General features: G+C 43.6%; 1 protein-coding gene across 2 annotated transcripts in view; it reads left to right on the top strand.

Annotated features, from left to right (window-relative positions):
- Window positions 1-12979, top strand: part of dhrs11a (dehydrogenase/reductase 11a) — a 96287-nt gene that overhangs the window by 72801 nt on the left and 10507 nt on the right. For both annotated transcript variants that reach the window (XM_078548622.1, XM_078548623.1), the window contains exon 6: window positions 8795-8860. In XM_078548622.1, the coding sequence (XP_078404748.1) occupies window positions 8795-8860 (66 nt within the window). The remainder of the gene's footprint in view (window positions 1-8794; window positions 8861-12979) is intronic.

Genomic DNA, 12979 nt, shown 5'->3' on the forward strand with positions numbered 1-12979 from the left:
CGTACATAAGGGAAAAATGAATAGAGGGATATGGGGCAGATAGGGAAGAGATAATTAAATTAAGAGGAGGCTCTGGAGCATACATACAGGCATGGAACAGTTGGGTCAAATAGAATCTACAGCAAAGAAACAGACATATAGATTAAAAGCAAAATACTGCAGATGCTGGAAATCTGAACTAAAAACGGAAAATGCTGGAAAAGGTCAGCGAATTTGCCAGCATTTGTGGAGAGAGAAACAAAGTTAACGTTTTGAGTTTATAAGACCCTTCAGAGCTGAAGAGAGTTCGAAATGTGATGGGTTTTAAACTGTTGGAGAGAGATGGAGCAAAATAGAAGGTCAGGAATAGGTAGGAGCTCAGGTGGTTTTGACAAAGATGTCATGGACATAAGACAAAGGGAGTGGTAATGATTGTGTTAAAGACTAAGGCAGGTGTTAATAGTGCATAAAGGTCAGTTAGCAGAAGGTGTTAATAGCAGAACAAGGGTCAGCGCTCTCTGAAAGCAGAGCATGAGATCAAGTTACAGACGAACCCTTGTGGGGGGAAGGGTTTGGGAAAAAAATATATATGGAGGACAGAGTTCATGGTTTGAAGTTGTTTAACTCAGTGTTAAGTCCAGAAGACTATAAAGTGGCCAATCGGAAGGCGAGGTGCTCTTCCTCCAGTTTGCGTTGGGCTGTTCTGGAACATTGTAGCAGGCTAAGGTCAGGAATGTGGACATGAGAGCAAGATAGTGAATTGAAATAGCAAGTGACAGGAAAGTCGGGGTCATGCTTGCGGACTGAGCAAAGGTGCCCCACAAAGCAGTTACCCAGTCTACGTTAAGCCTCCCCAGTGTAGAGGAGATCACGTTGTGAGCAGTGAATGCAATAGACCAAATTGAAAGAAGTGCAAGTGAATTGCTGCTTCACCTGAAAGGAGTGTTTGGGACAGTGAGGAAGGAGGAGGTAAAGGGGTAGATGTTATACCTCTTGCGATTACATTGGAAGGGTAAGAAGTATTAGGGGTGATAGGAGTGGACCAGGGTTTCATGGAGGGAACGCTTCCTTTGGAATGTTGACAGGGGAGGGGAAGGTGTATTTCTGGCTGGCATTGTGCTGGAATTGGCGGAAATGGCGGAGAGTGATTCTTTGAATGTGGAGGCTGATGGGATGAAAAGTGAGGACAGGGGGAGCCCTATTAAGGTTCTGGGAGGGATGGGAAGGGTTGAGGGCAGAAATACAGGAAGTGGGTCAGACACGGTTGAGGGCCCTGTCAGCCACAGTGTGGGGGGAGCCTCAGCTCAGGAAAAAGGAAGACATGTCAGAAGCGCTGTTTTGGAATGTTGCATCATCATAACAGATGCGACGGAGGCGGAGAAACTAGGAAAATGGCATGAATTCCTTATAGGAACCGAGATTTGAGGAGGTGTAGCCGAGGTAGCTGTGGGAGTCGATGGACTTGTAATGAATGTTGGTAGATGGTGTATCACCAGAAATGGAGGCACAGATGTTGAGGAAAAGAAGGGAAGTGTTGGAGTAGGACCATGTGAAGGGGAGCAAAATTGATGAATTTTTCCAGGTCCAGACGAGAGCATGGAGCAACACTAATACAGTCATCGATGTACCAGAGAAAGAGTTGTGGGTGGGGGCCTGAGTATGACTGGAGCAAGAAACGTTCCACATATCCCACAAAAAGGCAGGCATAACTTGAGGCCCATGCAGGCACCCATTGCCACGCCTTTTATTTGAAGGAAGTGCGACGTTAAAGGAGAAATTGCCCAATGAGAGAACAAGTTCAGCCAGGCAGAGGAGAGTGGTAATGGATGGGGATTGTTCGGGCCTCTATTCAAGGAAGAAGCGGTGGGGGATTGAGATGTAGAGGGATTGGACGTCTGTAGTGAAGAGGAGGGGGTTAGGGCCAGGAAACTGGCAATTGATAATTTGACATAGGGCACCAGAGGAATCATGAATATAGATGGGAAGAGACTGAACTAATTGATTTCTAATCCCAGCTCCTGCTGTGTATTCACTATACCCACTGACCTTCCTCTCTCTGATGCTGAAAGTTTTGTGCTCAGCAAAGGGCTCAGTTTTATCCCTCTACGCCCTTGCCTCAATGAATTTTGGACTCTGAAGGTGAGAGGGGTGGAAATTGGAAGCAAAACCGATTTAAATTTTTCCAGGCCCAGACAAGGGCATGGAAGGCACCAATACAGTCATCGATGTACTGGAAGAAGAGTTGTGAGAGTACTGGCCCTTGTTCTGCTATCAACACATTCTGCTACCTGACCTTTATGCCACTAATGTCACCCCCTTTAGCCTTTAACACTACCATTAACCTTCCCTTTGCCTTGTCCATGACATATTTGTCAAATCTCTCCTGAGCTCCCATTTATCCCTGACCTTCTATTTTGCTCCACCTCCTCTCTTTAACAGTATAAAATCCATCACATATCTATCTCTACAGCTCTGAAGAAGAGTCGTACAGATTCGAAATGTTAACTCTGTTTCTCTCTCCACAGATGATAGCAGACATGCTGAGTTTTTCCAGCATTTTCTGTTTTTATTTCCGATTTCCAGCACCTGCAGTATTTTGCTTTTATTTTACTGGGATACATCCTAGGTTACTGAGGGAAGTAAGGATACAGATTGCAGAGGCTTTGGCCACAATCTTCCCAATCTCCTCAGATATGCGAGTGGTGCCAAAGGACTTGAAGGTTGCAAATTTAACATCCCTGTTTAACAAAAAAAGGGGGCAGAGATATTCCTGGTAACTACAAGCCAATTAACCAAATGTCAGTAGAGACAATGACCTGGGACAAAATGAATTGGCATTTAACAGGGTATAGGCTAACAACATGAGATTTGTTACAGGAAAGGGTGTTTGGCTAACTTGATTGAGTTCTTTGAAGTAACTGAGAGGATTGATCAGGGTCGTGGTGTGGTTGACTTTGTGTATCTAGACTTTTAAAAAGATCTTTGACTAAGTAACACATAATAGATTTTTTAGAAAATTAAAGCCCATGGGATTAAAACGTGGATACAAAATTGGTTAAGGGACAAAAAGTAGAGAGTATTGATTAGCAGTTTTTCAGATTCGAGGGAAGTATGCAGTTGTGTTCCACAAATTGGTATTAGGACCACTGCTCTTTTTTGATATATATTAATGAATTGTTTGATAGTACCGAACTTGAATATTGCTGAAAAAAAGATTTTTTGTCAAAGTTTTTTGTCTTGCACTCATTAGGACAATTTGCAAGAAAATACCAATGTCAGGGGAAACAACAATTTAAACTGTATGAGAAGAGAGTGCTGATTGGTTGGTAAGTGGACTCTGGTACAGGTGTTGCTGTGGAGAATGCATCAGTTGATTGTGACTGGCAGTTAACTGCCAAGCATTGTTTGCAATTTAAACCAAGCAGCTTGATTAATCAATACATTGCCCTGGGGAATGAACCAGTGAATGCTGTCACTCATTTTGTTTAGCTGAAACAGGCACAATGTATGTACATGTCCTTTCTGTCTGCAAAGAACAAGGCCCTGTATTATGTAACTTCCAGCACACATCAAATGCGCCACACTGCGAACCCGACTAATGATTTTAAATTGGTTGTCAGTGTAATTCTTAGCATACTGAGGGTTATTTAGAAAGTGTTGTCCAATTGTGGAATCACATCTAATGTTGGACACTGTTTTGAGTTTTGCAAGCACAGGCTGTTTGGGTACGATCTGCACCTTGCCTGTTGTGAACAGCGGCTGGGACATGCTGTTTGATACCTCCCAAAGACTGGCGGATCGTACAGCCTACATACCCAGCATCACACTGGCACTGAAATTCACACACCACATTACTCGTTTGTGTGATAGGCAAAATGTCCTTTTGGCTTGATGGCAGCATCCTGTTAGTGGCGGATAGCATTCGTGTTGATACTGCATTGTAGCAGCGTGAAACAGCTGGCTTCATCTGTTGCTCAAATTTTTGAGATACCTTGCCGTTTCAGGGTAATCGGAGATAGACTGGTCACTTTTCAGGGCTTAAAGTGATGGCCTTGGGCCGGTTCATGAGTTTGCGCGATATACAGCATGAAATGACCTGACCAGGGTAGCCGTTATCCTGCAGGATGTCTTTGCGCCCTGTTTCAGCATCAAGCTTACATGGTGAGCAAATGGCTCGAGCCCCATTTACAAGATTGCCGTTAAGGCCAATCTTAAAGCGCGTGGAACTGTAAGAATCCCAATGCGTGTATTGACCAGTGAAGGTAGGCTTGCGGTAGACCATGGTAGAGAACACCCTGGCAGTTTTCTCAGCTAGTTTGTCAAGGAAAGGGAGTTCATTTGACTGCTCCATTTCAAAGGTGAATCTGAGCGCAGGTTGGAACCCATTAAGACATGTAAAGAAATTATTACATGCAGCTGCGGATTTAAATATAGCAAACGTATCATCCACTTATTGAAAATATGCAAGGGGTAGAAGATTGGCTGTCATTTCATCGAAAACTTGTTTCTCATGGAACCCAACAAAGGTGTTTGCGAGAGCTGGGCCCAGAGAGGATCCCATGGCGACACCATCTATTTGGGCTTGCATGATGTATTAAAACTGAACTCAACTGCGCAAGTTGCCCAGTCCATAAGTTCACTGAATACTGATTCAGGCAATGGTGGTGGATCTAGATCGCCATGATGTAGTGCTGCAGTGCAAATATCTATGGTTTCCATAAGTGGAACATTGGTGAATAGGCTAGCAATGTCAAATGAGCACTGGGACACAGCATTGCTATCGATATGCAAGTCCTGTATGGACTTTGCCAAAATGAAGGAAGACTTCACCGTGTATCTGGAAAACTTTCTCAAAATTGGTTGTAACAATTCACCCAGCTATTTGACTAATTCATGTTGTGCAGAACCGGTCATAGATAAGATAGGTCGTAAAGAGTCTACCTGCCAACCAATCAGCACTCTCCTCTCATACAGTATAAATATGTTGTTTCCCAGACATTGGCATTTTCTTGCAAATTGCCCTGATGAGTGCAGAATGAAAAGCTTCAAGAAAATGTCTCTTTTTTCAGTAATATATTCGTGACCTGGACTTGGGTATACAGGCCATAATTTCAAAGTAACTCAGAAATGTAGAATACAATGAAACACTTATAACAGACATCAGGAGGCAATAGATTGGTAAAATGGGCAGACATGTGGCAGATGAAGTGTGAAAGGATACATTTTTGGCAGGAAGGATTAGGAGAGACAATATAAATTAAAAGGTACAATTTTAAAGGGGCTACAGGAGCAGAGAGAGCTGGGAGCTGTATGCACACAAGCCTTTGAAGGTGGCAGGGCAATTGAGAATTTTTTTGCTTGAAAAAATTGTATGCTTGGTTTTCTTAATAGAGCAATAGAGTGTGCAAACAAGAAATTACATTTAGCTTTTATAAAACACTGGTTAAGCCTGGTTGGGTGTTCAGTTCTACGCATCGCACTTTAGGAAGGATGTCAAGACTTTGGAGCAAGTGTGAAAGATATCCGCTAAAATGGCACCAAGGTTGATTGACCTCAGCCATGTGAAGAGACTGGAAAAACTAGGGTTGTTCTCTTTTTAGAGCAGAGAAAGTTAAGAGAAGTTTTGATAAAGGTATCCAAAGCCATAAATAGTTTTGTTAGAGTAAATAAGATGAAACTGTTCCCAGTGGCAGAAGGGTTGGTAGCCAGAGGGCACAGACTTAAGGTGATAAAGTTTTTTTTACAGTGAATTGTGATCTGGAATATGCGGCCTGAGAGGGGTGGGGAAGCAAATTCGGTAATAACATTCAAAAAAGAATTGGATCAATACCTGAAAAGAAAAAAAGTACAGGGCTATGGGGGAAAAACAGGATAATGAGATTAATTGGATAGCACCACCAAAGAGACAGCGCAGGCACAATGGGCTGAATGGCTCCCTTCTGTGCAGTATCATTCTGTGACCCTAGGAGCCCATTGTGCTATAATGGGCACTGACGATTATGTATATTAAAATTATTCTGTACTACCTTGTATATTCCTAATATCTTCATTTCTGCATATGTTAAATTTTAACCTTTGCAAATCTGCACTCAGCTGACTGAAGATACAGTGGGAATCCTATGTAACTTATATCAGCTGGCAAATCACAATTAGAGTTGATTGGTAAAACCTGGAATGGATTGGTACATTGGTACTGGTTTTTCAGAATCTTCTCTCCTCGAGACCCTGACTTGAGCTGAACTACGGTTCCATAGGCAACGTTGTCCAATTGACTGTTGTTCAAATGGGCCTCGGCAATGCATTCTAGGCATTAGGGGGTTCAGCATTATCATCAGTATTGGATATTCAGCATTAGTATTCAGCTGCTTCATCAATGACCTTCCTTCCATCATGAGGTCAGAAGTGGGGATGTTTGTGCAATCAGTAATGTTCAGCACCATTTGCGACTCCTCAGACACTGAAGCAGTCCATGTCCAAATGCAGCAAGACCTGAACAATATCCAGGCTTGGACTGAACAAGTGGCAAGTAACATTTGCGCCACACTAAGTGTCAGACAATGACCATCTCCAACAAGAGAGAATCCAACCATTGCCCCTTGGATGTTCAATGTCATTACCATCACTGAATCCCCCACTATCAACATCCTAGTGGGGGTTACCATTGACCAGAAACTGAACTGAACTAACTATATAAATACTGTGGCTACAAGAGCAGGTCAGAGGAATTGTGCGATGAGTAGCTCACCACCTGACTCCCCAAAGCCTGTCCACCATCTACAAGGCACCAGTCAAGAGTGTGATGGAATGTTCCCCACTTGCCTGGATGAGTGCAGCTCCCACAACACTCAAGAAGCTTGACACCATCCAGGAGAAAGCAGTCCACTTGATTGGCACCACATCCACAAACATTCACCCCCTCCACCACTGACGCACCGTAGCAGCAATTTACAAAATACAAGATACACTGCAGGAATTCACCAAGGCTGCTTAGACAGCGCCTTCCAAACGCATGACCACTACCACCTAGAAGGACAAGGGCAACAGATAGATGGGAACACCACCACCTGGAAATTCCCCTCCAAGTCACTCACCATCCTGACTTGGAAATATATTGCCGTTCCTTCACTGTTGCTGGGTCAAAATCCTTGAACTCCCCTCCCAACAGCACTGTGGGTGTACCTACACCACATGGACAGCAGTGGTTCAAGAAGGCAGCTCATCACCACCTTTTCAAGGGCAACTAGGGATGGGCAATAAATGCTGGCCCAGCCAGCAAAGCCCACATCCTGTGAATGAATAAAGAAAAAAAATTAGGGGATTCACAGCTAATTCTAATTCTCATGTATGTGGTGTGATGTGATGTGGCATGAGATGCAGCAATATTCTCTGACAATGCACCACTATCTCTGTGAAGTTACAGCCCAGGTTCTAAACATCATCCCAATGTAATATCAGAGAGTTAGTTTAGATTTCCATGCAGTTTGATAACCCCTCTTTCTGGGGAGGGGATGCTGGGAATGTCTCACTAGTTGTGCCATTATCAGCTTCTCACTCGTGTGTCTGCATATATCTTTGGGAATTGGCCTGGAATCTCAGTTTAGCAGCTCTGCAGTGAGGAGGCCAAACTATTCGTTGATGTATCTTTTTAAGAAAAAAAATCAGTGCCATTATTCGGGCAGCAGAAACTATTGGCACTAAGCATCTTGTCCTTGTGTGTGTGTGTACAGCTCATGTTAACCTCCCTCAGTTAATAATTCTGAAAATGAGCCTACACCAGAAAATTGAATGTGATTAGAACTTTGCATTATGTAACCATTTATAACTGACACAGATGGAAGCTGGACCTTTTATCTCATTGAAGTGTATTCCTGTAATTTTGAGTGCTAAACTAAAAATTTGGAATAGTTTTCTGTATTATTGAAAAAAGGGCTTTGGTAGCTTTCTCAACAGATCATTTCTACCTTTATTGCTGTTAAGGAAATTTTAAATAAATTAAAGCAGCTTTCACCTCTTCAATTAATCTTAGGACAAGAGACTAAAGTGACTGAAACATGATCTGATCAGATTTTAGACCTCGTGTTAGAAGTAAAAGAGTGAACTTACAGGAACCAAGTGAGTTATCCTGTTCACCCATGGTATATATTTCAATCTGAGCTATTCATATTTCACGACGTACCTTGTGGGTAGAATTCTGCCATTTGTTAGTTATAGTAAAATAATAAAGACTTAAAACTGATGAACAGTGGATTCTTCTTGCTGTTTCTAAATGTCCCTGGCAAAGACAAGGAAGTCCACAATAGTGCTGCAAGAAATATGCTTACGTTTAGGAAATACTTTTATCTACAAAGTGCCCCAAATAGCAGTGAATATGAGAGCTAAAATGATTGGGGTATTAAAGATCCAAGCAATGCTTGAGCCTGGAACCCATATCTGGCAGTGAGCCCCAAATTAAGAGGTTGTGCCTTCCCTTAGCTTTGTAACGCAAGAGAACTTTTATTTGTTCGACGGCAACCATTTGTAAGATATATATCACAATTTCCTATCAATCAGAAGGCTTGAACAGCTGTCTTTCACACTGAACAAAATCATCAGAGAGTGAGACGCCAAAAAAATTGTAATTAAAGTTTACAGTACAGAAGAGGCTATTTAGTGTATCGTGTCTAGGCTAGCTGCTTCTAAAGTTTATCCACCTTTCCCATAAAAGGTACTTTGCATGTTTAGTGCAGTACAGAACCATACTCAATATTAATTGTATTTTCATCTTCTATCTGTTGCAAATCGAACTTTATTTGACAACCTATATTATTTTTCTTAGTGTCTGAAGGCAGAGGATTTGGCCAGTGCTGTTGTTTACATCTTGAGTTCACCTCTTCATGTTCAGGTAACAATCCATCATCCAGTAATTATAGATATCCCATTGCACAGTTTGAGTTTCAATGAGAATCACTTCCGTGATTATCTCAATCTTTCCTTTTTTTTAACACCAATTGCACTTTCCTTTAGTACTTAATGCCGAAAATATTGCAAGATGATTCACAGGAGAAACCCATACTGCAAGATGACTGAAAGCACAGTTGAAAGGATAGATTTTGAGCAGAATTTTAAAACTGCAAGGAAATAAAGTTCCAAGAATAGAGTGGTATAGCTAAGGACTGCCTCATAATGATGAAGCGAAGGAGGCCAGGGTAGGTTTGGAAGGATAAATGGATGACTGGAGGAGGTTAGAAGTAAATTGGGGTGAAATTATAGTGCACTTGCAAGTAAAGATGAAGCAGTCAAATTTGACGTGTTGAGGGACAGGAAGCCAGTGCAGTTCAGTGAACATAGAGCATAGAGTCTGAGGCTAGGGTATTGAGTTTTAAGCAAGACCCACATAAAGGTTTGGCGTTTCCAGTGCTATACCGGAAAATGTTATGGTATTTTCCATGATTTTAAAAATGCAAAATGTAATCAATGCTGTCGGCGTAGTGATAGAGCTGCGTGTCGTTGCCATACACTTGGAAAGTGACCTAATACGTAAGGATATATTGTCAGCAAGGATGCAACTATGGAGGACTTCAAAGGCCAATGGAATGCCTTGATTTGTATCTAAAGGATTGTGATACAAGGGAGTTGTACTATGAGCAGTTCTGGGCAGCCCACCATATGAAGGATACAAAAACAGAATGCTGGAAAAGCTCAGCAGGTCTAACAGCATCTGTGCAGAGAAAGACAAAGTTAACGTTTTGAGTCCGTATGACTCTCCTTCAGAACTAAAGAGAAGTAAAAATGTGATGAAATTGATACTGTTTAAGGTGGGTAGAGCAGGTGAAACTGGATCGAAAGCCAGCAATAGGTGGAGGCAAGGGGGAGATTGACAAAGATGTCATGAACAAAAGGACAAAGGGGGTGTTAATGGTAGTGGTACTGGCTAAAGGAGGTGTTGATGGTGGCACTAAGGTTAGGAAGCAGAATGTGCTAATAGCAGGACAAGGGTAAGCACTCTGGAAAGAACAACATGAAGAAGGGACAAATGGCCCAGGTGGGGTGGGGGAGGGGATGGTGGTGGGAAAAAAAGATTAAAAATAGGATAAAAGGTAGGGATAAAACTATGCATAAAAACGAAAATCAATAAAATTAAGTGGATAAAAAATAAAAATGAATATTGAAAAAAGGGTATAAAAAAGGGGTGAGGATGGAGGAGAGAGTTCATGGTCTGAAGTTGTTGAACTCAATGTTAAGTCTGGAAGGCTGTAAAGTGCCTAATCGGAAGATGAGGTGGTGTTCCTCCAGTTTGCATTGGGCTTCACTGGAACATTGCAGCAGTTCAAGGAAGGACATGTGGGCATGAGAGCAGTATGGTGTGTTGAAATGGCTAGCGACAGGAAGGTCTGGGTCATGCTTATGGACAGACCGAAGGTGTTCCGCATAGCGGTCACCCAGTCTGCGTTTGGCGCCTCTGTTGTAGAGGAGACCGTATTGGGAGCAGCAAATGCAGTAGACCAAATTGAAGGAGGTGCAATTGAAGTGCTGCTTCACCTGAAAGGAGAGTTTGGGCATTTGGTTGGTGAGGAGGGAGAGATAAAGGGGCAGGTGTTGCACCTTCTGCGATTGTATGGGAAAGTGCCATGGGAGGGGGATGAGGTGATGGAGGAATGGACCAGGTTGTCCCGGAGGGACAGTCCCTACGGAATGTCGATGGGTGGGTGAAGGGAAGATGTGTTTGGTGGTGGCATCATGCTGGAGTTGGTGGAAATGGCGGAGGATGCTCCTTTGACTGCGGAGGCAAATCATGATTCTGGGAGGGCGAGGGACGTGTAAGGTCACAGGTGCGGGAGATGGGTCAGACATGGTTGAGGGCCCTGTCAACCACAGTGGGTGGGAAACCTCGGTTAAGGAAGAAGGAAGACATGTCAGAAGCGCCGTTTTGAAAAGTGGCATTATGAGAACAGATTCGCCGGAGGCAAAGGAACTGTGACAATGGGGTGGAGTCCTTACTGGAAGCAGGGTGTGAAGAGCTGTAGTTGAGGTAGCTGTGGAGGCCAATGGGCTTGTCATGAATGTTGGTGGACAGTCTATCACCAGAAATTGAGACAGAGAGGTCAAGGAAGGGAAGTGTTGGAGATGGACCATGTGAAGGTGATGGAGGAAATTGGAAGCAAAATTTATAAATTTTTCCAGTTCCAGAGAAGAGCATGAAGCGGCACCGAAGCAGTCATCGATGCACTGGAGAAAGAGTTGTGGAAGGGGGCCTGAGTAGGACTGGAACAAGGAATGTTCCACATGCCCCATAAAGAGACGGGCATAACTGGGGCCCATGCGGGTATCCATAGCATACCTTTTATTTGGGTACCTGCATGGGCCTCAGTTATTATTGTCTATGGGGTATGTGGAACATTCCTTGTTCCAGTCCGACTTAGGCCCCCTCCCACAACTCTTCCTTCAGTACATCAATAAATGTTTTGATGCCGCTTCATGCTCTTGTCTGGACCTGGAAAAATTTATCAAATTTGCTTCTGATTTACGCCCCACCATCAACTTCACTGGTCCATCTCCGACACTTCGCTTCCTTCCTTGACCTCTCTGTCTCAATTTCTGGTAATAGACTGTCCATCAATATTCATTACAAGCCTACCAACTCCCACAGCTACCTCAACTACAGCTGCTCACACCCTGCTTCCTGTAAGGACTCCATCCCATTCTCTCAGTTCCTTTGCCTCCATCACATCTGTTCTAATAATGCCACGCTTCTGACATGTCTGTCTTCCTTCCTTCACCGAGGTTTTCCACCTACTGTGGTTGACAAGGCCCTTAACCGTGTCCGATCCATCTCCTGCACCTCTGCCCTCACACCTTCCTCTCCCTCCCAGATCCACAATAGGCCCCCCCCCACCCCCCGTCCTCACTTTTTACCCCACCAGTCTCTGCATTCAAAGGATCATCCTCCACCATTTCCACCAACTCCAGGATGATAACACCATCAAACACACATTCCTTTCACCCCCACTGTCGGCATTCCGTAGGGACTGTTCGGTCTGGGACAGCCTGGTGCACTCCTCCATCACCCCCAACACCTCATCCCCCTCCCATGGCACCTTCCCAGTCAATCGCAGAAGGTACAACACCTGCACCCTTTACTTCCCCTGCCCTCACCATCCAAGGGTCCAAACACTGCTTTCAGGTGAAGCAGCACTTCAATTACACCTCCTTCAATTTGGTCTACTACATTCGCTGCTCCCAATGCAGTCTGCTCTACATTGGAGAGACCACACGTAGAGTGGGTGACCGCTTTGCGGAACACCTTCAGTCTGTCTGCAAGCATGACCCAGGCCTTCCTGTCGCTTGCCATTTCAACACACCATACTGCTTGCATGCCCACATGTCCGTTCTTGGCCTGCTGCAATGTTCCAGTGAAGCCCAATGCAAACTGGAGGAACATCCTCCGATTAGGCACTTTACAGCCTTCCGGACTTAACATCGAGTTCAACAACTTCAGACTATGAACTCCCTCGTCCATCCTCACCCCTTTTTTATACCCTTTCTTCAATATTCTTTTTTATTTTTATTTTTTATCCACTTAATTTAATTTATTGCCATTTTTATTCATTGTTTTATCCACATCTTTTATCCTATTTTCGATCTTTTTTCCCACCACCATTCCCTCCCCCATCCCAACCCACCCCCACTAGGGCCATCTGTCCCTTATTCATGTTGTTCTTTCCAGAGTGCTTACCCTTGTTCTGCTATTAGCACATTCTGCTTCCTGACCTTAATGCTACCATCAGCACCTCCTTTAGCCAGTACCACTACTATTAACACCCGCATTGTCCTTTTGTTCATGACATCTTTGTCAATCTCCCCCTTGTCTCCACTTATCGCTGGCTTTCTATCCGCTCCACCCCACTTAAACAGTATCAATTTCATCACATTTTTACTTCTGAAGGAGAGTCATATGGACTCGAAACATTAACTCTGTCTTTCTCTCCACAGATGCTGTTAGATCTGCTGAGCTTTTCCAGCA

This window comes from Cetorhinus maximus, chromosome 9 (genome assembly GCF_964194155.1).
Source record: "Cetorhinus maximus chromosome 9, sCetMax3.hap1.1, whole genome shotgun sequence".
Lineage (NCBI taxonomy): Eukaryota > Metazoa > Chordata > Chondrichthyes > Lamniformes > Cetorhinidae > Cetorhinus > Cetorhinus maximus.